Raw genomic sequence first — 27,041 nt, 5'->3', positions numbered from 1 at the left:
AATGTTTTATAAGAAATAACTTATTAGTTATTTAATATTGAACACTTGACAGATCTAATCGTTAGTGTGAGTACCACCTGAAATGTATACAGTCTTCATTACTATTTCATTATTAATGTTACTAATATTATAGTACCTATATTATTAGTTAAAAATTATAATATAGAAAAAAAAGTTCAATCAATTATACTTGTAAAAACCTGTTTACCTGTATACATCTGGATATAATATATTATTTTAAATGTATCAAATCAAAATCTTGGAACTTTGAATACTGATTAGTAATAATACTGAATAGTGCAGGGCTTGAAATCAAAATGAAAAATTTTAATTTCATTTCTACGTAGACTACATATATTGATATTTGGTTTTTTCTGATTTAAATTTAAAACAATATATTGATATTATAATATTATAGTTGTATGATTTTTATATTATATTGCTGCAATCGATTTAGTTGTATTAAAGTTTTTAATTAGTTTAATTAATTTTTAATTATGAGAAACCTGTCATTGTTGACGCGGCCGTGTAATTGACCCAAGTAAAAGATATATTAATTATTTATTATTATCTACACATAAACACACTATAGAAACATCGGCTATTGTTGAATATTAAATTTAAATTATATATTTAACTATTTATCTATTTATTATTTAGTGTTTACCGAAGCCATATGCTAAAAAACTTTTTGTTAATGTAATTGCATTAAAAAAAAAATAAAGTCAGTAAAATTGACTTAAGTTCACCCAAACTATTGAAAAGTACGCATAGGTTAATTATTGACTTAAAAAATAGATTCAACTCCCACCCCCCAGAAAACTGTCTAAGGATGTCCAAGTCTTAAATCAAAGTTTGTCCGAATTAGATGTGCGCAGGGGGGCTGAAATGCTGTAGGTATTGTGTTCTAAAGTTTGTTATGATTAAATAATTTTAGTACATATTCCGCAATACTCAGTGGTGGATCCAGTACATAATTTTTTTTTTTGCGGGGACGTATAGGGGCAGTACAAAACAATTTACAACATATATACATTTGCGATACAACACAATATATCGCAATATTTATATTTTATAGTTAATAAAACAAATTCTAAACGACGCTTATTTTTACCGGTGAATTGGTCTACATGTCTATTAACTATTAAGAATACCTATATATATAATACTTAAATAAATAACAATAATATTACTTAAATTAATGTATTTATTATATCTATTTATATGTATATTATGCTATATTAAGTTATCTACATTTAATTCACTTCTGAATCACAATGTTAAAAACACAGTGTAAAACATAGGTTAAAATGTCCCATTTGCCCCCCCCCCCCCATGGGTACGCCACTGGCGATAACTGTTAAACGCTAAACGTAATAATAATAATATGACCACAGAAATAGACAATAGTTATTCTGTGATATGATCGCCGACCGGGTTTCATAGAAAATAAAAATAATACAATTTTTGCACGCAGAGGTTTTGATACATAAATACCAACAATTAGGTTGCTAATTTTAAAAATGGAGATGCTAACTGTCAAGTGCCAATGCACCCCAAGCCCCCTCCAGCCGCCTTAATTGCGCATATTGAGTTATAACCTAACCGTGCTGTAGTGTAGTGTACTAGTCACACAGATTACCTAATAACTCATTAATACATTATACTAAGAACTACACACTTTTACATTATAGGCATAGCCGCAAATAGCGTTTGGGATTTAGGGGGGCTAAAGCCTTACTTTGATAATATTGAATAGGCTTAAAACAAAATGTAGGAAATGTTTGGAGGGCTTAGCCCCTAAAGCCCCCCCATCTATTTGCGCCTATGATTATAGGTAAAACAATAATACAGGATAATATAATATATTAATATTATGTGGACTGACGTGACTACAATATAGTTTTACTAATTACCACGATTTAAGATATAAGTTGGAATTATTCATAGACCTATAATACATTTTATAGGTCTATGGAATTATTCCTTTATTATTATTATTCCTTTATGACTCATGAGTACTAAATCCACCGATATGGCGTTATCACAGTATATATCTATTCTGTGGCGTTATCAACAGTAAAATTAGCAATCAAGTTTATTATCTACTTCGATATTGCAGGCTGTTTTGTTTTTGTACTTTTGGAGTAGATAGGAAACTCTATAACTCTATCAAAAGTTTGAAATTCAAACGAAAATACGAAGTATAAAAACAAACTTGACAGTTGACACTTGGCAATTTGTAATAAATATAAAATATACGACTGATCAGTGAAATATTTATATGATCGAGTATTAACTATTAAGTACCTATTATAATTATTTCGTTCTCTTGAAAAATTGAATTGTCTACGATTTAAATAATGATAACAATTTACTTGAATAAATCCATTTTGTTCTCGTCCTCAACCATTGTATTTGTTTAAGAGTGGATATAAAATCAGGTGAGCATCAGCTTGTAATGAATGGTTGTATCATTAATATTTTGAATGGGCATGTCCGTACTGAATTTCAGGATTCAATGAGATCTTCAGTTAGTGCCATTTTGTCGACTCCAACGCAAGACCCAAACATGTCACATCCAGACTATGAAATGACTGTGTATGATCACGGTACTCTACTTATACTGGTGAAACACCTGGGTAAATAATTAATATGTACATGTTAATAATTTATGTTTTTAATTTGTGTTTGTTATTTACTCATTGTTATTATTGTCTCATGAACGAAAGAAATGTATTGTCTTCAGGGGAAGAATTATCATCAAAAAATTTTAACCGTCTTTTTGAACGTATATGTCGGATAAATCAATTACGTGTAGTAGATGGTACCGGTACAGAACGATGTGTTCAAGCAAGATATATCAAAGAGTATCCAGTTGGTAATAATGATTGGGGTGATTTTCAAACACATCGTCGGCTTTTGGGTCTTATAACTGTTTGTAAGTTTTTATTTATTACTTAAATATTATAATATGCTTATTATTTAAAAAAAACCTTTGTATAGATTTTATGAAAATGAAATACTATACATCATCAATGTATGTGCATTTATATTTTTAGCTAAATGTAAACTTCAAGTTGAGTTAAATGAAATATGTAGATTACATGAGAGTTTAAAAGTTAAATATCAGTCTACTCTATATGATTCACGATGTATTATATTTGGTGTAAATGCTCCAAACTCTCCAGAATTAAGTACACCATCAAATTTCAAGTCGAGAGATGTATATTATGCTAGTGATAATGATCCAAATCCTTCAATTGAAATGCATTTAAATGAATTTTTGTCCTCTTTGTTTTGGGTATTGGATGCCAAACGTCTGGAAAAATCAAAAGAAAAAGTATTTATTGCTATTGGAAATTATAAATATTTTTGGTATCTGAAATTTTTATTCCTAGTTTGATAAAGCAACTTTATTAATTGCTCCATTTGAAAAACGTAATATTATTGGTTTGGACATGGAGTCTAGAGCTAATAAGAAACGTTGCATGGGACGTGTAACCAAGCATTTAGCTGATTTGAATCTGCAAACTGGTTTTTTAAACGATGCTCTTAATTTCTATCAGACTGCTATAGATACACTACGATCTTGTAATGATTGGCTCTGGTTAGGAGGTAATTTTAAATAGATAAAAAATAAAGTACATTTTGAATTTATTGATATAACTATTATTCTATTTAAAGGATGTTTGGAAGGGTTATGTGCAACATCATTAATGATACTACAACCTCAAAATCAACAGACAAAATCGAATTTTCAAAGAAATGCTTCACTACAAGAACGTCATTCTAGATTCAAGTATATTTTCACTAGTTATTGTTTATTACTTATTGTATGATATTTTCTATAATTGTAAATTTACTTTAAAGGTTTAGACCATTATCCACAAATACTGGTTTTGTTTCATTAGATGATAATGTTGTCAGGTCTACAATGCCTCAGAATTTACTTAGTGTCGATGACATTTATAAGAATTATGGTGAAGCTCTCAAACACTATAGTAAAGTAAGTAGCACTGTAGCAGGTAAAAATGTTATAAAATATTAATTCTTTAAACACAGACATGCTGTTTGGTTATTTTCCGGTGATCAAAATTAAAATAATTCTAAAACATACAATCAAAGTTTTAAACTAAACAATATCTAAATATTAAACTGAAATTAGCTTGTATTGTAATCTCTTTAGCCCAGAATTATATGCATTTGCTAAGTGTAGGGGATTTTAAAATATCCACGGTTCATATTAGACCAAATTTAAGCACCAAATTTTATTATGTATATTTTGTATATTTAGAGGATTATTGCATATTTGGTCATAAATGCATATAACAGGCATATTAATGGGTTTTTAGTAAATTAGCTATTTTAATTTATGATAAATATTAAATACATTAAGTCATTTTAAAGGAGAAAAAAATTGTTGACAGTGAATATCTAGTACCTACTTTTCTTGGTGTAAAAGTGTGGTTCTTTTTAAAAAATCACATTTTATAATGTATAATGCATGTAATTTCAAATTTGACACTTTTTAAATGCAAATAAATCCGGGCTCTATTAATCTCTAATCAGTATAAAAAAACATTTCCAATAAATAAGTACAAAATCCTGTCTTATAAAATTTAATTTTATCAAATGACTGATATTTATACCATATTATTTATAAAGTGTTAATAAAACTTCATATTCACTGTCAGTAAAAATATAAAATATATTAGGATACTTGACTCATCTTACCTTAGATTAGGTATTTAATAAATATATAAGTGATTTGCAACTAAATACTCATATTAACTTTTCTCCCCCACAAGCATGGAAAATAATTAGTACTGCAATTTGTTTAAGTGCAAAAATGTATATAGTATACGCATATAATATATTTGTTTATCTTTTAGTATTTAAATGCTGGAGTAGTATTAACCGAAGGAAGTCTAAAAGCTGCTCGTATAGCAGTTGACCATCATCATTTTATACATGTCCATTATTTTTTACAAAATGTTTTACCTGTAAACTTGACTTTGACTGACGAGGAGAAAGTAAATCTAAATTTTTTTCAATATATTATTATAAAAATAAATAAATACTTAATTGCATTATACTTAATTTATTTTAATACAAACAAGTTTAAAAATATTATTCAATTTACAGATACAACGTTTAATGAAATTAGCTGAGTTATATTCAGAAATTGGTTTTCATCGTAAAGCATCATTTTTTCAATGGTTGGCCTCAAAAAGATATGTTTCTGCAAGTAATCCACACACCTCGTGGGAACAATGCTATCAGTTATTACTAAAAATGTTGCCAGGGCATAAGTTATCTTTAGATCCAAATGATTATGTAACCGGAGGACAATTTGGATGGCCTGAATTACAACGTCAAGTAGTCAATGAAATTGTATTGGCTGCAAAAAGAGTTGGAAATGCTAGTTTAGCAACAAGGCATTGTACATTCTTATTACAAACTATGTGGTGGATGATGGATAAAATAGAAAGAAGTGCTTATGCTACACAACTGTCTGTATTATCTGCACAATGTGAAGGTTCTCCTGTTCCTCTTGTATTGGATAATGGACTTGTAATACCTCCGGCAAATCTTTTAAACATACCACAACCCGAGTAGGAAACTTAAGTTTGACAAATTAATATATTGATATATTATTTATAATATTATAATCTATTTTAGGAACTTTTCTGTTCAAAATTTAAAACTTCACTTAAGGCCACATAAATTAGTAAAAGCTAAGGAAGATTTTGGTCCATTTTTATTTACTCCATTGAAGTTTGGGTCAATGGAAAAATATAATATTAAAAGTAATAAAATGGAATATGTTTGGGTTATAGATGAACCTTGTGAAGTTATACTAGAACTCAGTAATCCATTAAACTTTGAATTAGAAGTAACAAATATTGTAAGTGCATTATTTATTTATTAATATTATTACCATAATGTTATAAATTATAAAAAATGTATCCAATGGACTTTTTTATTTTAGCTTCTATTAACTAATGGAGCTGTCTTTGAAAGTATTCCATTTTCTATAAATTTACCTCCAGAAATTAGTTATCAAAATGTTGTATTAACCGGTATACCCAAAGAAGTCGGAGAAATTGAAATTAACGGATATTCAACACATACGTTAGGAGTAAAATCAAATTGTCGTCTAAAAAATATTACAAATGTTCCAGAAACCACATATAATGTACAAGTTATTCCGTCAATGCCCATTCTGGAAGCATTCATTTTAGACTCAAAAAATGATAATATATCTAATGTTACATTATTTGCTGGTGAAAGGTATATAAAATATAAAACCATTTTTAGTCTTTATTTGTTTACTAATTATTTTTTACATTTTTAGTCTGGATTATAACCTTAAAATATCAAATATTGGATCAATTTCTATTGATCTTTTAGAAATATCAATTGAATCGACTATTGAACATTCATTAAAAAATAGCATAATTAAAGTTGATACTGAAAATATAAAAGATTATTTGCCAATTATCCCTAAATCAGAAATTGTGTTAGGGATTCACTTAACTGGTGCTTTAAATTTCCTTTCCAGCAACCAGTATCCACTTGCAGGTAATATTGTTTTAACTTATAATATTTGATTAAAAAGTATCATGCATTCAATTGTTTATTATAATTAAGTTAACATCTTGACTTTATATTAATTAAATATTGTATTTCATATTACTATTTTCATTACTTTAGAATTAAATAGTTTGAAAAGTAGCCTAACTATATCAGGTCCAAGTTCATATCCATCATTACCTAGTCCTAGGCAAAGGAATGAAAGATTGTCTCCAATGACTGCTTCTTCATATCGGTAAATTCAGATAAAGCTTTTAATTTTTGATCTTTTAAAATATATTGTATTATGTATACATGTAACAAAAAAAAAAATTAATCATATTTTTCAGATCAGGAGAAAGCAGTTTAAATTCAAATTGTTCGAGATATAGAAGCCCAACTGATATAACATCTTTAAAAGTAACATTTATTTTATTTATGATTCATAAAGATCTTCATTTAAAAATTAACTTAACTTAATACATACATTATAGTATTATGCCTACATAATTTTTTCATGGTCCATAATTATTTTTGTATAATTATAATGCATATTTTGTTTTATAAATAATATTAAGCATCTTTAACTTTAGGTTATTGAATTTAATATTAAAATAAAATATGCTGGAGGAGAAGGTATGGCTGCTGGTTATTGCCGGATAATTTCATGTACATTATCATTAAATATTTCCAATTCTGTATTAGTAACTGGATGGGATGTCTTACAAGCAGAAACGTGAGTTTATTGTATTATTTTATTTATTAATCCAGTTATTATCTTTGTATTTTAGGGGTTCCCAATTTTATTTGGTACTTGATGTCGTGAATGTTACTAATCAAGAAATGGAACTTAAATATGCAACAAATAAAAGTATTTTAATGGAAGAAAAAGAATCTTACAGAATTCCTGTACCTGTTGATAGATTTTTAATTCATAGTTTAGAACAGGTTTAATGACCCATTAAATAATAATCTATATTCTATACCGATTTAATGTAATTTTAATTTTAGGTTAGTAGTGGTGAAGAAGGGCAAGCTGATATGGTGTCCCAGTGCAATAAACATATTGCTGAACAAGTTTTGTTGAGATGGTCAGTTAATTCTTATGATGATTTACCACCTAGATGGGGTGTTGCAAAATTATATGGTCTTACATTGTGTCCTCAGATGCTTGATATTGTTTGCACATCACCTATTTATTGGGGTAAATTACTACACCAAATATTTGTAGATCAAGTCTATAGTAATATAAAATTCACACTTTTATTAGAAATCAATTTAAATGAAGAAAAAATTGTCAGTGAGTGTGATGAAAAACTGTTATCAGAAACATCCCAATATCCTGTTGGTCAGCAGCTAAAACTGCAGATTTGGGTACATAATTCTCTTATGTCTCCGTTGGATGATGTTACATTGGAACTAAATTTTTATCAGGACTATCTGAACGGAACTACAAACAATCAACTAGGAAATAGATTAGCTACTACAGGATCAACTAAGACTTATACTACTAGAGTGAGTACATCTATGTGGTTGATTAATAGATAAGTCAAGATTCAAAATAATTATACATTTATAAACTATTATATTATATAGGTAAACGAACATGATAGGTTATATCATGAATGTAGTGTAATATTCTTTTATCCTGGTCAATACAAATTGAATTTACAGTGTCAAACATTAAAGCAGCATATATGGAAATTAATACCTCCATTACAGTTGGATATTACTGCTGAATAAATTATAAATATAATATTATTAATTCATTCATTATTTGTATATATATAATATATATATTATACCTATATTTAAAAATAATGAGATACGATAATAGAAGTTGTTAAAATACTTACAATATTTACTGCCATGGTATATTCCTTTTAACTAAACATTAATTTAATTCTATAATGATTATTTTGTTCTCTGTTATGAAATACAAAGAATTGCGATGTTTGTAAAGGAAATTAAAAAAAAATATTACTTAATATTTATAAAATATGTTGATGAAATTATTCCTGGGGATGAATCAAAGTTCTTAAATTGTCATTTATCTAAACTTTACATTACACTAAGGGGTTTTTTTTTATGCACACTGCATAGAACATTTATACCCTAACTCTTTATTATTATGAATAATAAACTAAACCTGGTACGACTATTTTAAATGATTGACCTGAGTGGATTCAAGTGACAAGGCCATTTTAAGCTCAATTTTGCTTTTTTTGACACCAGTCAACAATGCTCCAAAACAAAATATAATTGTTTTTAATATTACTATATTAGTACATTAATTTTTTTTTATTGTTTATTGTTAATTTATGTTAATAAAATATTCATCTTGTGTATTTAATCAACGATTTAAAATATTCATATTGTGTATTTAATCAATGATATAGAATATTCATGTTATATATTTACTATTTGATCAATGGTATAAAATATAAATATATTACTTCATGATTACATTTTTATTTGTGTTCAAATGTTATTTATTTTTAAATACAAATTGTCTTATAATATTTTTATTACGATACCAAATATTTGTTTTTGTCAGTATTTTTGAATTATTATTGTTTTATTGTATAATATATATTTATTTTCTGTTTAAATCAACATTTTGGGTATAAAGAAATTTTTTTTAACCTAATAATATTATAATTTCTTGCAAATAAGTTTATTTGTTTTTAGGGAATTCATATTTGATACTCTGTTATATCATGTATTACTTTGTCATTTGTGAATTTAACCGTTGTTGATCATTTGGAATTGAGTCTAGCATCAGAAATTAACTCATAACCTGAATAAATGGATGCGTAATTATAGTTCTAGGATATTAGTATTGTGATTTATAGTTTGGAAAAGTAACCAAAAAGTATTTCCTACAATGGACAAGTAAAATTTAGTGTAAGAGTTGTGACTAAGGGTTCAGAAAGTCATTGCTCTTGTTTTAACAACTTGAGCTATCATGATTGAAGATAATTGTCTATTGTTGTATCTGATCTTCAGCATTTAATTATAACAACATATTCAATTAGATGTCAGATTTGATTGGAATAAGTGGAATAAATAACAAATTATAATATCAGTTTATCTAGTCTACAGGTCAATTTCGTGGGAGGTGGGTCACGAAAACATTTTAGTCTTAAATACAGCCTAACAAAATTAACAAAATGTATTTATTTATTAGCAAAAACAGAACATCTCACGGCTTATGTAGGGGGTTTCCCCCGCTTGCCTCCCCACACAGGGATGCCCATGATCTAGTCTAACGATTAATGGAAGCTATGGAAAAAATTGACAAAGTTTGACATAGGTCCATGTGCATGCGCACATGATGAACCTAAGCACGTTCTGTAAAGTTTTAGAGGGCCAAAAAGTGAAATATTTTTATAAGAATTTAACAAATTAATAATTATTTATTATTTTAAAATTATTTACAGGCATAATCTTACACTATACAGAAGCATTATCATAGTGGGAGAGTATATTATGGAGTAAGGATGTAATATCCTTGTATTTGAGGTTTTATTTAAAAAAAAAGTTGGAACATAAAATAGTAATTTTATGTTTTTGATAAAATATACACCTAATATAATATAGGACTAATGTCTAACATGAATACATGATTTAAATTTGTAACTGATAAAAATATAAAATGATAGTTAAAAGTTGGATGAAAGTGTCATCATTTTCAGTTAGAAAAGCGCTTACTAGTTGAACTATACCTAATGGCATTGGGTTGTTGTGTTAACGATATATGAAAAGAAATTCATTCTAAAATAATTGAGAATAATGGACAATTGTTTAATAGATATTTTTAAATAGGTATTTAGAACTATGTGTACATACAATGAAAAAACATCTGTTTTAGGTTTATAGTACCTATTTGTATACAAATGAATAATATAAATGAATAATGATACACAACTATTAAAAATAATAATATAATTAGTCGATAAAAAAACATTTGTTAATACAGCTAAATTTATGAATAGATATATTTATATAAAAATATATTACAATTATTATTATTATATTTCTGTTATTTAAATATATTTATACAATTTTTGAATCATTTAGGAATTCTAATACATTTAATCACCTGCCCTGGACAACTAGACCATTTTCATTAACGATAAAATATAGGGTAGGTACCTATGTCAGGAGTCGGGAGGCACTTCATATAAAAATGATGGACCCTTTTACTCCAGGAGGTGACCGGAATGCAACTTGTATGCACTATGCGCCCTTCGAATTCGTACCTTTATTTTCGTTATGGTTACCTATACTCATAATAAGAGAGCTCATGTAAGGTATATATATAAGCCTATATAAGATCTCTACTCATATTGAATGAAATATGAATTAAAATAAAAAAACTAGATTTTTTAAAATTATTTCTATATGAACAATAATATTATATATTAATATAGCTTTTCTTTTAAAGCGTTTCTTCATAAAATGTCTTGAGAAAATAAGTTCACGGGATCTTGCACCCACATCACCCCTATGGCTTTATAAGAATGCTTCTGCTACTATAATACAAGTCTATATACACGCTCTATATACTCTATTCGTGGAACGCCAGAGTTCCATTAGCGAAACTAGCGGGGGGCTTAGCCTCCCTGACTAAGATTTAGCTCCCCCCACAAATATCCCTTATTGATTTAGATATAAGCCCCCTATGGGTTATTTTAAATAGTTTTGTTAGTTCCCCCCCAGAATTTTAACCCTAGTTGTGCCTATGCAGAGTTCTGTGTCATATTTTCTAGTCTGTTCACGTCTATGTATTTGATCCGTGGCGGGCGATAGCAGATAAAACGGAAAATCATGTACCTACCTAATATACCTACAAATATCATGCCATCTCTATGGTAGTAACAATCGCCAACCATAATTAAACAGATGAAAAAATGGACTATGACAACTAATATTGATTATTGACTTATTGTATCGCCTACCTAGTATTTTCGTGAACATTTGTGGGTAGATTTCATTAAAGATATTTAGATTTCAAGTATAAATTAAATGTATTGATCTTAAATTGAAAAACATTTCCGGTTAAACAATAAAACATTTTCAATCAAAGTAATATGAACAACAAAATGGTAAATACGTAATTATTAATTATAATATTATAAATTATTAGGCATGAAATTAATTGTCGTGTTATAAGGTACGATTAACATTCTGTAGATTATAGCGTAGCCATTATTTTGGGTTTCTAGTGGAGAGGCGCATGGGTGCATGGCCAATCGAAATTCCTCAACAAATTATTATTCATGTTATGTTTTATATTTTTATCTACATCTTTTAAAATTATTTAAAATTATTATTTAAAGGAATTGATTAGTAATTTATCCGATGTAAAACCTTATGTCCTAACGGCTAACGAATTAATTCCCAAAATAATTAAGAATTTAATAGAGGATATGATACCCGCATGTGTTGTCTCCGTCTTACACACTTGCGAGTTGCGACATAACAAATTTTCGTTCACCAGTTTCAATAGTGTGCAGCAATTTGTTTTGATATTGTATGTTGTATAGTGTATACGTATTACGTATTTGTATGATATTGTATGAGTGGATTAGCCTATTATAAAATGTTTATGTATGATTAATATCGAGATTAATATCTATTGCATGTAGGTTTTTATTGACATTATTATTTTTAAGTAAGTTATAATCATTTTAAAATGTGCCGTTTCAAAAAGGTCATAAGCATAACTTACTTAATAATAATATCAACAAAAGCCTGCGTGGCTACGTAAGGCTCTAGATAATAATCTTACATTTAAATTGGATAATTGATGGTCACTCTAATATTAAAATTTAAAACTAACAGCACACTTTTTGAAACTGATGAATGAAATTTTGCCGTGTCAAACGTGCGTAACACGGAGTTTTCACATGAACTATTTTGACTATTTCACACCTTATTTTGTATAATATAAAATACTTCTGTTTATTTATGACGTAAATACTAAATATACCGTACGCGTACGGGAGCATATAAACGTATATGTATTGACGTTATACGATTGGCATGATGTATTTTTTTTAAATGTATAAAACAAATTGATCGACTTAGCCTTTATATCGATTTATATCTATAATATTACAATATACAGAATTTAATCTATAAATATTGCTTTTATAGAACTCCTTACAGACGGGTTGTTTCGAATCCTTTTTAGCTATTTAGTACAAAATAATAATCTCTTAGTCAAATATTATTTTAACCTAGTTGTAAACACTTTTCCATAATTTAGAACTATCCGTCACCTGATATGACTCCTGATCAACTCCAAAAACTTTTACCGTATAAAAAGTCTGAAGATTCGATACATTTTAGCCTGCCGGATAATTTTGTTCCCGGATCCATTGCTTTCGCCAACTTTCCTGTCCGACCCAACATACGTAAAGTAAGAAAACATTTTGTTACCATTTATTTATAATATTTTTATACATTATACTTTATTAAACTGTATATTATTAATCTGAGTACCCCACTATTGGCACTATTTTCATAATAATAAGTTATTATTTCAAAGTACTGTATAATAGTGACATAGTGTTTACCATGGTTTATAAATTATAAAGTGGTCAATGGAGTTAGAATTCCTCCCTCCGTCAGTTTAAAATAGTAAATAGTCTTCGTGCCAACGAATAGTGGGACGGGTGAAACTTGTTTAGACGCTTACCTAATATAATATCATATTATAATAAAAATATAGAACTTAAGGGGATTTAAGGCGGTGATTTAATAAGGGGTCGCGTATAGGCAATTCGATGTCTTATACTCATTACGAAGTGTGGTTGTGTGCGAAGTAAATGATGATTAGTGTGCGTAGATTCGTTCGGAATCCGTTGTGTGCCATTCTAGCACGCAGTACGCACATGTCAATAAATCGGGAAAACGAAATATATTCTTCTATGCATCACCTATAAAAACTACCAAAAGCGGTAGTAAATTAAATATACTTCCTGAAGTATGATGGTAATTTCGAAAAAAAGGTTGTATTCGTAAGCTCCTAGACTCCTATGCTTTGTAGGAACCACTTTTTGATATAAAGCCCAAAATAAATACAAATATAATGCAATTATTTCATGAGATTTTTTAAAAAATATCCAAATTTAATCGTGCTTTAAAATTGAAAATCGACTTCCCAGAAAGCCTAGTTATTTTTCAAAAGAATTCATACATATAATAAAAATTAAAATCGGACATTCAAAAATCAGAAGTATGCGTAATTTACCACCGATTATTGGTCAAAAACGTTAAGGCCTCGACATAAAATGGAGTAGATCAATTATGTTTTTAAGGGGATTCGATACCGTGATTTTCTGTTTTTGTCTAACAGTGTTAGACTAACACACGCGTGACATAGCATTTAGACGTGTTTTTTGTCAAACATACCAATTGATCTAATGAAACGATAAGAATTCTGAAAACAGATTTGAATTTGACGTCAAGTCTACTTGAAATCGACTTTCCCACATTTTTGATATTATCCCCCAAATTCCTTAAAATTTCATATTAAAAAAGAGTATTTAAAAATTGTTATATTTAAATTTTCGGAGAACTTTAAATCAAAAAATCAAAAATGTGGGAAAGTAGATTTCAAGTAGACTTGATGACTAATTCAAATCTGTTTTTAGAATTCTTATCGCTTCATTAGATCAATTGGTATATGTTTGGAAAAAAACACGTCTAAAATACTATGTCGCGCATGTGTTAGACAAAAACAGAAAATCATGGTATCGAATCCCCTTAACTAAACGATTATTAATCATTTAAAACATTTTTGTAGGCACCTTGCACATATTTAAAAAAATGTTTTTACTGTTATTTTGTGTTTTAAATACAGCAAACAAATAAACCAAATAAAAGAGCACATCACTCCACCTGGACTCAAAGTGAAGCAAAAAGGATCTATGTAAAAAAGACGATGAATTTATATCATTGGACACAGCCTGGACTGCCCACAGACTTTGTTCGTAAAATTATTTCAGATAGTTGGGATAATATGACCGTAGAAGAAAAACAAGTGTACGAAAAACAGGTGGGTAAAATAAAGAATTCGACACACATATTATTTATTTTTCTGTGGTTTCTATAGGTACCTTACTACCTTGTAAGTTTCTTAAATTACCTAGGAACATTTAAGAGAATAGCCCAAATAGGTACCCATAGGTACTTATATGGGTACCTTACAAGCCCGGATTTAGGGGGGTCCAGGGGGGGGGGGGGCATGGTCCCCAGGCGTCGATAGTTGGAATTTATTTAGAGGCCTCAGATTTGTTCATTACTTTTTTCGTTATTGGCTAAAACAGTGCAATATTACCTAGCTAAAAAAAAATCTATGATTGTTTAGCGAGGAGAAAAGCTTGTATACTATCATATATAAATAAAGTGATACCACTATATGAAAGACTATAATATAGTCTGTGGTGATACATTATATTCATTATTTATTGCTATGTACCTAATATCTATATATATTTATTATAAAAATACCTAAAATTAAATAATATATACATTATATTTTTTTTTCGTACAGGGGCCTCATTTAAAACTCTGGCCCCTAGGCCTCAAAATGTCTTAACCGGGCTTGGGTACCTATATTTACTTTATTGGAGCTTAGAGTGGCAACTGACAAATTATATGTCTAATACCTAATTCATAAATAATAATAGGATATATTATGTAATAAATTATGATATGAATTGGTAATATTTCCGGGACCTATGTTAGGTTAGGTTTGGATTGAATTTTACTAATTATATATTATACATTACTAATTTCATTATACGGATGTTTTTTTTTTCGATAAAATAAATTTAAGATATAATAATATAAATTTAATTACCTAACTTGGTAATTAATTTAAAATCAGTAGTGTGAATACTCAATGTAAGTTATAAATAATTTTCTTATTATATAGATAGGTACATACAGCACGCAGACAGGGGGAGGGTAAATCGTACAACTCAATCTGATGTTACTGACTCTGAAAATATAAGTTCCACCATGTATAGTGTATGGTATGGTTAAAATGTTAAATTTACATTGCTTAAAAATTATTTTTGATTGTTATTTAGATGGGAAAATTATTTTTTCAACCAACCAAAGGTAAATTTTAAATTATTAAGATTCTTAGTGAGATTCTGCCTAAGGGGCTGAGGGAGTATGGAGATCGAAGCCCTCTACAGGCTCTACAAGTTTCTCATGGAAAACAAATTATGGAAAATGAGTAATGATTTAGGGGTCCAAAATTATTGCCCCCCCCCCCCATTCCTAATATACATTTTCTAGCTACGTGCCTGGGTACATCATAATAAAAAAGGTGACAGATTGTAAATAATATTACCTATAGAAAAGTATATATTTTAAAAGAAAGACACAACGAAGGACTAAATACAAGCCATAGCTTGTGTTAATTTATTGTTACAAGATCCATACTCTATAGATTTTGTTTAAGAGTTTTTGAATGATTTTTTTGTCCGAATAGACCTTGATCAATGATTATTATAATATAAAAACCCCTATTTATTTTTATACACTCGCGGTCAGTCTTGAATTTTATACGTTGCTCAGTCTTTCAGATAAGTCTATACTGCGAAGATTATATAATGTTGGTAGTTGGTACCGTATAGTATATACATAACACAATTATAAGTTAACTTATTAATCAATAATCGCGTATTCTTGTGTGAATAAAAATAAAACATTTTTGTATATAGGCAAACGGAGAGTACGGGCCCTTGATGGTTCACCCTCACTTGTCACTTATGTATCAATGTGGACAGCTAGGAACGTTTTCCAAGCAATCAGAATAATTATGAAGGTCAAAGAAGTTACATAATTTATTTGTTATATATTATGTATGGTAATTAATTAATTTTAATATTAATACACTTAAATAATCTAACGTATTTCTTTGTAAGAAATTTGTTCCATTAAAATTCAATCGATCTATATATAGTTTACCTTTGTTAGTACATGTACATAATTAATTGCTATTTAATAAATAAACGCAGCACTTATGTGTAATACATTGTAGTATTGTATCTACATGTTATTATACATAAATACAGTCTTATATATCACGAATGATGAGATTAGCGAACTAGGATCCGTCGTTTCTTTTGGGGGACTAAACCAGTTCCTATTTATGTAATGCTTATCACTATATTGTTGTTTTTATAGTTTATACTGTTGCGTACTTTAGCATTAAGATAAATATTTAAATTTATATTGGGCTCGTCCCGTTTCATAATAATAAATCAATTAATTATCATACTTAACGAGTTTAGGCATAACTAGGTATTTAAGTTAGTTATGGGGTGAGGGGCTGGAGTCATTTTTTGATATCTAGTAAAATAAAATATGCGAACAGAGTTACTCTCGTACCACACACAGTTAAAACTTTATAAGTTAATAGCACGATTTAAGATATACCTTAAATAGGTATATCTTAAATCGTGGTTAATATTTATAAGTTACAACATTATCAACACTCATAGGCGCAAATAGCGTTTGAGATTTGGGGGGGCTAATAGGGCCTTACTTTGATAATATTGAATGAGCTTAAAACAAAATGTAGGAAATGTTTGGGGGGCTATGGACATTTTTGGGGAGCTTAGCCCCCTAAAGCCCCCCCCCCTATTTGTGCCTATGTCAACACTATACATTTAAAATGAATATAACATAAAACATGAAGAAACCAATATTCTAAAAGTCCTCAATTTGTTTAATATACTTTTGTAAAATCTGGTCATACTGTTATTTATTTATTTATATATTTAAACATGCAATGCCCAAGAAAAAAGAAATATAGTAAATCTAAAATATAGAACAAATATAAACAAATTAATACGTAATGTCGTAATATATATATAGTAATAGATTGGTAGGTAAGGTATAATTATAAGTTATTTATGACATTATCAAGATAAATATTAAAAAGGAAAATATTATTTTTACAAAATAAGTTAAAATTTAGCCTACCTACCAATTCACATGGCCCATTAATCTAGCTATCTGAGCGTTTTGAGAGTAGTTGGAACGATGAAATGGCACATAAAACATAATAGGTTGCCTAGTTCGACAATCTGGAACAAAAAAGATTTTTTTTATTGAACAAACATTTATATTTAAAATCGGTATTTACGCGTTATGCAATAAATAAATTTGATTTGGTTTGATTGACGGGAGGGAGAAGTCACCCAATGGTCGCCAGCATCTGCAGCCACCTCAGCCCCTCCCCTGGCTACGCCACTGTATTTTCTATACACGATAAAATTTTCAAAATATTTTGATTCGTTTGTTTATGGGTAATTTTAGTTTCCAATTTTTAAAGTTTTTTTTTCTATAAATGTCAATAACATTTTATTTGTTGGGTAAAAAAGCATGAACATTTAATACAAGGCTCTTAATATATTGTTTGAATAACAGATGAAAAATATTAAAAATCCATAGTCACAATTTTTTTTTATATATCATTTAATGAGTTCAAAATTTGTCAAATTTAAAATTTAATTATTATGTTGCCCTGCATTTTCCCTTAGATGATAAATTATTTAGTATTATATTATACATTTTAAAGCAACGATAAATAAATTAGGTTTTAATTAAAATAATTTAATCATTGCAAGACTGATATATTATTCGATTATTAGTTTAAAATTGCTATATTATTTAGTTAATGCTTTGTAACAACAAACTATAACTACCCATATTGTCTTAATTACATTAAAATGTTAAAACGTTGATTCAATAGTAATAATATGGTTTATAATGTTCATAAATAAATTATAATGTTTTAAATATATTATTATAATAATATTTCTAACGAGTGTATAGGTTTAAATTTGCCGCCGTTTAGCAAAGTCCTAAAACGCATACAACATCCTTGGCTTTTGTATTTTTACAATAATCGATCAAATCGTTCAGCAAAATAATATTATGTCGTAATGTATTATTGGTGATGCATCCTGCATGATTGTTTGCACTGTATCGTTTTATTTCATATCACCCACTCTCGAGTCTTGACAGCCAGCCGCTACGGCAACGGGCTGCCTTTTTACATATTATATTCCGATTTTCAATAATCATCTTGGAATTATTGTCGTGAATCGTGATCGAGTTGCGCCGTTTCGCTCGAATCGTGTATTTTCAACTAGGCAGATACCGCGTATCGTCGAATGTCCACGACATGACGCTTTGAGTTCGACGACACTACCTCTACATAATATATCAAGTATTGATTTGCGGTTTAAATGCAGTGATTGTTGCACGGTCCGCGAAACAATGAAAATCAACATCAAGATACTTAACGGACAGGAATGTTCTTTCGACGTGAGTATGGGCGCTTTTTAAACGATACGTTATTTTCTGTTACATTGTTGAGGAAGTGAGAACACGCGCTTAGATCTGTGTGCGTAGATTGAGGCTTACACTTTGGCGTCTCCCCTTGTTTGTGTGCTCTATTGATGCGCGAAAGCAGCAGCAGAAGCAGCAGCAGCAGCAGCAACAGCAAGTCACCGACTCGCAGAGAAACGATTCCGCTCATGGCTGCCGCGGCCCCCAGGGAAACGTCGCGACGTGACTCGTTGACGGCCCAAGAAGAAGAAACGCTCAAGTATGGCGCCGAGCACGTCATCAAGCTATTTGTACCCGTGTCGATGTGCATGTTGGTGGTGGTGGCCACGATCAACTCTGTGTCATTCTACAACGTCAAAGACGTTTACCTGGTGTATACGCCATTTCACGAAACCAGTCCCGAGCCTTCGACTAAAGTGCTAAACGCTGTGGCCAATTCGCTGATACTGATGTCCGTCGTCATCATTATGACAGTGTTCCTAATTGCGTTGTACAAATATAGATGTTATAAATTAATACACGGGTGGCTCATCATGTCGTCCTTGCTTCTCTTGTCCATGTTTACTTGTCTGTACATCGAGGAAATCTTACATACGTATAACATTCCTATGGATTATATAACATTTTTTTTAATAATCTGGAATATTGGTATGCTAGGCATGATATGTATACACTGGAAAGGCCCACTGCGACTCCAGCAATCATACCTGATTTTCATTGCTGCCCTCATGGCACTCGTGTTTATCAAGTACATGCCTGAATGGACCACTTGGGTTGTGCTATTTGTTATATCTATTTGGGACTTGATTGCTGTCCTCACACCACGAGGACCTTTGCGTATTCTTGTTGAATTGGCCGAGGAGCGTAACGAACAAATATTTCCTGCACTAATCTACTCATCTACAGTAGTATACATGATGAACCGTTCAGATAGTATTGATAGTACCACAGACAGCCAAAACGGATTTACCAGGACATGGGTCGAAGAGCACCAGCAGCCTCAGACTGAAGAAGTTAGAGTTTGTAGAAGACTGATGGACGAAGATGATAAAGGTGTCAAACTTGGATTAGGAGATTTCATATTCTACAGCGTTTTAGTGGGCAAAGCGTCGTCTTATGGAGACTGGAATACCACATTAGCGTGCTTTGTGGCTATACTTATTGGATTATGCTTAACACTATTATTATTGGCTATATTTAGACGAGCTCTGCCCGCTTTACCTATATCAATAACTTTTGGACTCGTGTTCTATTTTGCTACTCGTGGACTAGTAAAACCTTTCGCAGACATGCTAGCCTCACAACAAGTTTTCATATGATTTTAATCCATTAATTCATTTTATATCATAACATTCATTGTATAACTAAAATATATACTGTAAATGATAACAGTTACTATCCATTAAATACTTATATAATTTTTTTTTTTATATTTACTAAGTATATGAAATTTAAATAATATTTTAAATAAATGATGAATTATTAATAATAATTATTTTTTTTTGTATACTATTTCGTTCCTTAACATTAATGCATGATTGCATTGAGTTATTTGTAGTTCAAATATTGGATGACGTCATACATTTTATAAGTTAATTATATCACAAAAAGTTTCAAATTATATGATTAATCCACATAAATGTTTATAATTGCCAATTATCTAATAGTTCTGTGATTCAGTAATTTTTTTTAATTGCATTTTAATGCGAACAATTCATTTTTAGGTTCAAAGTGAGATGACAATAGCAGAGCTAAAAAATCATGTATTTGAAGCACTTAAGGTTCCTGTTAAAGATCAAAGATTATTGCTTACCGGTCGTCCTTTATGTGGTAATTATTCTTTAATTTTATATTCTATTGATAAGGGATAACCTCTTTTTTTAAAAATATTTATAGATGAAAAAACCTTAGTTGATTATCCACAAATAAAGGATGGTACCAGATTGAACTTAATTGTTAAACCGCAAATCATTAAAACTGACGAATTAGAAGAAATGATCACTAAACATGTACGAGAACATTATAGCACAGAAGATACAGTCAAGGTATTAAAAGAATTCATGAAGGAATTTGACCGTTCTCTTACACAGTTCAGCTTAGATGACTACGAGCGTATGGCAGAATCATTGTTGACCAATGATGAACAACAGAAGAGTCAATAATAACTGCCAAGTCATATTATTATGTAAAAAAAAAAAAAAATGAGGAAACATAAATAAATTAAGTAATAAACCTATTTTTATCCACATATTGATAATATTATAATATTAAGCCTAATTGACTTGTAGTTCATCAATTTTTTGTATAGGTTTTTATAATATTATAACGTCATAAAATTAATTTTTTAATTTATTGATTTAATTTATCACCAAAGGTTAACATTTTAAAATAACATATTTGTTATAATATTGGCGACATAATATTTGTATTGACTCAAATTACTCAGAGTTAATAATCATCTCCTTTGCTTATGATTTCCTTGCATGTTGGTCTAAGTACAATTGTGTGTTCAAACTGAGCTGTATAACAGCCTTTGATGTCACATAATGGTGGATAGGCGTCAAGAATTCCTGTACAAATAAAATATTACATTCAATTAATAATAAAGTAATATTAATTGTATATTTTGTTTTAGACAAATATAAAAACTTGCCTTTATCGCATAAGTCTTTTAGTGCCATTTGATATTTAGTTGCGCCCAACCTATCAAGCCAGCGTTTACAAAATGCCAATGTACCAAAGTTCTTATTGACTGTACCGAGCAATTTTTGCGATGCTTGAAGTCTTAGTGGCACAAATGGAGCATCAAAGTTTTTCATATAATGAGATGTATCCATATCATCACGGACAATACCACGTCCTGTGGAACCAAATGTTTCAATAGCATAGAACTCGTTCTCCTCCATCATAGTTGCTTCACCACCTTTAACAATTGGTACAGTTTTGCCTGCGTGTATTCCTGTAAAAAAAAAAAAAATACAAATTCGAGGTAAGTACCAAGAATCTTTCAACAGACAGGTCCAAAGTGCAGACATAAAAAAAATGTAGAAAATAAAATTTGACACGCTAGCACAATGTTAATTCAGTAAAAACTATAATTGTTAGCTTAAAACTGGATGGTAGAATGAAGTTAGCTTGACGCATAAGGCCGTTGATTTGATTATTAGGATCATAGTCGGTACGTTACATTTCAATGTTTGTTTCAATATTCAATAAGAAAAGCAATGTGAAGGGTACTGACTAAAGGTAAATGCCTTTATCTATTTTTTTAATACTGCACTTCCTTAAATTTTTACATTTATTCGCCATTAAGAACATGAGCAACACTCTTTATAATATCAGCTGTGTAGTTGCAAATTTCGACTGTTAATGTAGTTTATTGAAGTGTAGCCTTAGAAAAAATCCAACCAACCAAAGTATGAGTTGGCTGGCTATACAACTCTTCACTCATAATCTAAAATAATTTAAATTGTTAATAATTTATATTTACTATATGCATCAATCGAATGGCCATTGAGATTTCTAATTGACTTAACAGGATACGTTTTACCATCAAGCTCAACTTCATAAGATTCCATTACTTCTTGAATTGCTTCACCAACTTCACAAAGTTTAACATCGATACCAGCAGCCTAACAATTAAATTATCAATAAGTTATTTTTTATAATACCTAAATGTTAATCTTCAGAGTTTACTTTTATTCCTGTATTAGTTGCATCCCTCACAGCTTCTACAAGCTTATCATACTTGGGATTGAAAGTCAAAGTAAACGCACAATCAATTATACGGCCTAAAAATAACATAATTAAGTAAGGAATTCAAAAGAGAAGAAGACATCAAATTTACCATTCACGTGTGTGCCGAAATCAATTTTGGTAACGTCATCATACAATAAGACTGTAGGATCACCCGCATTAGGAGTATAATGTGCAGCACAATTATTTCTCGAGCATCCTGTGGGGAATGCTAGACCAGCTTTAAGTCCATCTTCTCCAATTAAAGCTCTAGAACATCGCTCTAACTCTTCACAAATTTCAATCATAGTCATTCCAGGTTTTACCCAGCTTTGAATATGTTTTCGTACCTAATAAGTCACAGTTAATATTAAATAACAGATAATAAATAAATAAATTTACTTGTCTATGAGCTTCAGCTGCCCGCCTGGCATCATTGTAATCATCATACTTGGAACTTTCTATTGCTCGTTTCTCTTCACTTGTTATTCGCTGTTTACCCATACGGCCATCATATTCAACTTCTTGTCCAACAGGATACTCACCTATGATAACATAGTAAATACATATTAATTAATTAGTTACAAGATAAAAAAAATTAAATAAAATAGGTATTAAGCTCCAATATTGTTTTCTGATAGTAAATATTATGTTTTCATAAGCAATAATAATTTAAATTTCAGACCCATTAGATTTAATTAATGGTTCATACATTAATAATCAAGGCTGGGCAAGTTAACAATTTTTTTAACTCATTAAAGTTATTTTAAAATATTTAAGTTGAGTTAAGTTAAAAGTTACTCATATTTTTTTTAATTAACCTTCATTTAGATATTTTCGAAATAAAATTAACTTGAAGTTAACACGTTAATGTTGAAAAAAAAAGTAACGAGTTAATTAATTTAATTAAATTAACTTAACGTTTTAACTTTTAACTCGTTAATGCCCAGCCTTGTTAATAATCATTATCTGTAAAATAACTTTATACATAGTTTTAACAAGTATTTACAAGTTTAAAATATAAATTTCTTGGGCAAAAATTTTAAATTTGTAAAATATTGTGGGACACCTGTATTGTTTATAGTTGATTAATCTTATCTTTGAACACTATAGGATAAACAATCATCTGACCATGATCAAAAAAAATCACACCACTTCAATCTAGTGATTAGGTTCAAACATTTTTGTTATAATTATATAGGTATGCTAACCAGATTAATGAATATTATTCTTAATTTTAAATTGATGAGTAAAAAAATTTGATTTTTAATAAAATATGACAACAATTTAGAGACACTTGAAGAAATTAATTAACTTTTCTAGCCTTAAAGAATGGAATATTGCATAGGCCATTCAATAGAAACAGTAATAAACAAACAATCAAATTTGAATACTCCATGGGTCATAGAACTTAAAGTAAAGTTGTTTTTAAGATAGGTTAACTACTTGTTGGAAAGAGTTCGTGTATGGGGACAGATGGAGGATCAGTTTGCTTTTTTTCTTTTGACTCTGGTTCTTCGACCTTAGTTTCCTTCTTTTTTGCACGGCGTCTGGACTTTTTTTTTTCGGCTTCGGCTTCATCGTCCATATTAATATTGGTTACACCACTTGTCACTTCTTTTTCAACTTCATCTTTTTCTTTTGTATTTGTCCCATCATCTAAAAATTGCACATGGTAAAACGTAAAAAATTAAAAAAAAAAATGTTTTTGATTGCTTACCGTTTGTTTGTGTCTTCTTCTTCCTTCGTTTCCTCTTCTTCTTTGTGACCGTCGGTCCATCTTCAACATCTTCTTCTTGTTCGTCATCATCGAACACTTCTTCAGTCTTCTTTAATACATTTGACTTTACGTCATCCAATACTACAGCCATTCCGCTGTGAGAAGTGAGCTCAAAAATCGACAACAGTTAATGCAATAACAAAAATCTAAATTCGAATTTCGAACGAATCGGACTGGTAATAGCTATTGACTAATGAGGACAAAACCGATTGGAACAACTGATTTCAAATACAGACTACAGTACTACAAATTCGAAACTTTTCCTATTTGATATTTTGATAAAACATTTGTTTTTTTTTAGGTTATTTTACCGGTTATCAGTGTATTAAGTTCAACAAGGTTATCATTAAACACAGTGATACCCACATGGACAGATTAAAAAGATACAAACTTCTTTTTTTTTTTAAACTAGGAATCGCTTATTTTTACTGTAAATTGCACCGAACTCTATAGTATACAGTTGTACAGTGGCTTTATAGTAGAGGTGGGTCGAACTGTTCGAAGTTCGAAAAATCGGTTCGAGTTCAAAAGTTGATCCAAGCCTTAAAAATATCGAACCAAATTACTTTGTAATTACGAAACAATAAAGCGTAATTCGTAGTACCTACCTATATACCTACGCATCAATCGTTAATAGTAAATTATTTAAAAATATATTTTTAGTTATTGACTATTGTTAAATTATTTTATATCTTTCAAAAAAATTACCTATTTAAAACCCCTTGAAAATAGTGTATTATGAAACTTAAAGGTAAGATTATCAGTTTTGCTCGTATACCCATTGGTATTTTAAAATATTTCAATTTTCGAATGAGCTATGAACATTTTGAAGTTTTTAGTTTTTTTTTATTACTGTGAACGTTAAAACTAGGTTCCTTGCTTTATTAATTTTGTAAAATTCTTTAAAATTCTTGAACGGTTAGTGCCTGACGCCTGTGTGACACTTGATTTTTGTCTCTTTGTTGTTTTAGGGATTAATTAAATTAATACTTTTATTTATTCATTTTATTAAAAATACAGACAGAAACCCAAAGTTGTAATAATTCAATGATAGAAACTTTTTAGTACATTTAAACAATAGTTAAAATAAATTAGGTAATACATTGTTAGTAAAAACTGGTTGAAAAGACTAGGTAATATATAAATGCATAGATGTACGCAACAAGTATGAATTCCTCCCACTACCACACATTGTTATATTAGTGATTTCAACCAATGCACGGTGGAATTTATGCATATTATGCCGAATTATAGTTCCTACCTACAGTTTGAAGGAGAAATATGAATGGTGAATACGGATGTACATAAATATTGTTGAAAAAATAGCATTTCGATTAATAACTATGCTAATACTATTGCATATTACTTAGGCTTATACTGATCAACCCGTGTAAATTTCAAGTCAAATCAATTTTTGGATTGGTCGGACCATTTTTCGTAATATTACACGCTATAGTTTGGCCGTCTCGTGTATTATGTAATATAGGTATTAGGTACTGCCACCGTCGTCACGAACTCTTTTTTTTGTACTTAGCTCTACGTCTGGATATATAATTATAATACCTATTATAGTAAGAAATACATTTATACTTCACGTTTTATTCTATAGTTTCTCTCTATTATGGAACTTTGGTTTAAGACAACAGTCACCCGATTTATCTGTATACAAATAAATAAGTTTTGAATTTTGAAAAAAAAATGAATACCTACTGCACTTTGTAAACACATTTTAAAATCTTTAAATTACTGTTTAATAAATGTATAAATGTTTTTTTTTTTTTTTTGAAAGTGCAGGCTAGTAGTTCAATGGTTACATCAAAAGAAACATTTAAGTACATAAAATATTAAATAATTTATAACAGCAAAAATTAATAATGAACGACAAACAGAAAATATGTATACTAAGATGCAGTGAACTAATTAGAAGAATGTGATGGTTCAGTATTGCCATTTTGCAATGCTCATCATTTTTACCACTGGCTTATTAGCAGCATGATTTGTCCAAACAAACTGGAATATAAAACGGATAGTTAGATATTACGTGTGGCCGAAGTTGGGATTTTGAAATTATTACAATATAGGAGATTAGGGGAGTCAGTTTTACATGAGAGTAAATTAGAATGAAAAGTGAAATTAGCTTGTACTCTCCAGTTAGCCAACGAAGAAAATTGTAGAGCAAAAAGAACTGGAGCATAATTATGTGACTGGTGTTCAATTTTTAATACATGCCCAGCAAAGTACAAAAACTTACGCTGTACCCGTTCCAAGAAATAACTATGGCCAATTGCACGAGGAACCCACAATACAGATCCATATTCAAGCACAGAGCGAACCAAGACACAGAATAATAATTTGATCGGCGTATGGAAACCCATGATCGAAGTCCATTGTACAATTATATTAAGTTCATCATTCAAATGAATAAAATCATCGTTCTAGTTAAATTTTATGTACAGCTTCAGGTCATCCATGAACAACAGACATTTTCTTTCTTATTTTATACCGTTGATAAATAATGAGAGAAACATCGGAGAGATATATGACCCCCTTGTGG

The 27,041-nt window shown here is 29.5% G+C and overlaps 3 protein-coding genes across 3 annotated transcripts; 2 read left to right on the top strand and 1 right to left on the bottom strand.

The window, feature by feature from the left end:
- The first annotated feature begins 2,097 nt into the window (after positions 1-2,097).
- Positions 2,098-8,638, top strand: LOC100160401 (protein brunelleschi). The gene is made up of 19 exons (XM_001944539.5): positions 2,098-2,444; positions 2,516-2,642; positions 2,750-2,941; positions 3,063-3,343; positions 3,402-3,618; positions 3,688-3,802; positions 3,874-4,009; positions 4,896-5,036; positions 5,149-5,618; positions 5,686-5,911; positions 5,996-6,297; positions 6,362-6,588; positions 6,721-6,835; positions 6,930-6,999; positions 7,173-7,315; positions 7,371-7,527; positions 7,591-7,783; positions 7,850-8,094; positions 8,176-8,638. The coding sequence occupies exons 2-19, from the start codon at positions 2,522-2,524 to the stop codon at positions 8,320-8,322; spliced, it is 3,498 nt and encodes a 1,165-aa protein (XP_001944574.2). The 5' UTR covers positions 2,098-2,444; positions 2,516-2,521; the 3' UTR covers positions 8,323-8,638.
- A 10,009-nt stretch (positions 8,639-18,647) lies between these two features.
- LOC100159705 (ubiquitin-like protein 4A-like) lies at positions 18,648-21,246 on the top strand. The gene is given in 3 exon segments (NM_001162601.1): positions 18,648-18,948; positions 20,697-20,802; positions 20,869-21,246. Coding segments are annotated over 3 exon segments (420 nt in total). The 5' UTR covers positions 18,648-18,900; the 3' UTR covers positions 21,135-21,246.
- A 57-nt stretch (positions 21,247-21,303) lies between these two features.
- Positions 21,304-24,758, bottom strand: LOC100163823 (methionine aminopeptidase 2). Its single transcript, XM_001945850.4, has 8 exons — positions 24,428-24,758; positions 24,154-24,366; positions 23,110-23,252; positions 22,820-23,057; positions 22,669-22,763; positions 22,463-22,604; positions 21,626-21,931; positions 21,304-21,542 (listed from the first exon to the last, which is right to left on the bottom strand). The coding sequence occupies exons 1-8, from the start codon at positions 24,576-24,578 to the stop codon at positions 21,421-21,423; spliced, it is 1,410 nt and encodes a 469-aa protein (XP_001945885.1). The 5' UTR covers positions 24,579-24,758; the 3' UTR covers positions 21,304-21,420.
- Positions 24,759-27,041: the final 2,283 nt, after the last annotated feature.

This window comes from Acyrthosiphon pisum, chromosome A3 (assembly GCF_005508785.2).
Source record: "Acyrthosiphon pisum isolate AL4f chromosome A3, pea_aphid_22Mar2018_4r6ur, whole genome shotgun sequence".
NCBI lineage: Eukaryota > Metazoa > Arthropoda > Insecta > Hemiptera > Aphididae > Acyrthosiphon > Acyrthosiphon pisum.
Note: the sequence above shows the minus strand (reverse complement) of the source record. Positions and strands in the feature narration are given on the sequence as shown.

What these genes read in the sequence shown, in the direction of transcription:
- LOC100163823 (XM_001945850.4), bottom strand. Translation starts at nt 24,578, where the DNA reads ATGGCTGTAGTATTGGATGACGTAAAGTCAAATGTATTAAAGAAGACT. An exon ending in GAAGAAGACACAAACAAACG is followed by an intron (nt 24,367 to 24,427) that starts GTAAGCAATCAA and finishes TGCAATTTTTAG; the next exon opens with ATGATGGGACAAATACAAAA. An exon ending in TTTCGGCACACACGTGAATG is followed by an intron (nt 22,764 to 22,819) that starts GTAAATTTGATG and finishes TGTTATTTTTAG; the next exon opens with GCCGTATAATTGATTGTGCG.
- LOC100160401 (XM_001944539.5), top strand. Translation starts at nt 2,522, where the DNA reads ATGAGATCTTCAGTTAGTGCCATTTTGTCGACTCCAACGCAAGACCCA. An exon ending in TTTGGGTCTTATAACTGTTT is followed by an intron (nt 2,942 to 3,062) that starts GTAAGTTTTTAT and finishes TTATATTTTTAG; the next exon opens with CTAAATGTAAACTTCAAGTT. An exon ending in CTTTGACTGACGAGGAGAAA is followed by an intron (nt 5,037 to 5,148) that starts GTAAATCTAAAT and finishes TTCAATTTACAG; the next exon opens with ATACAACGTTTAATGAAATT.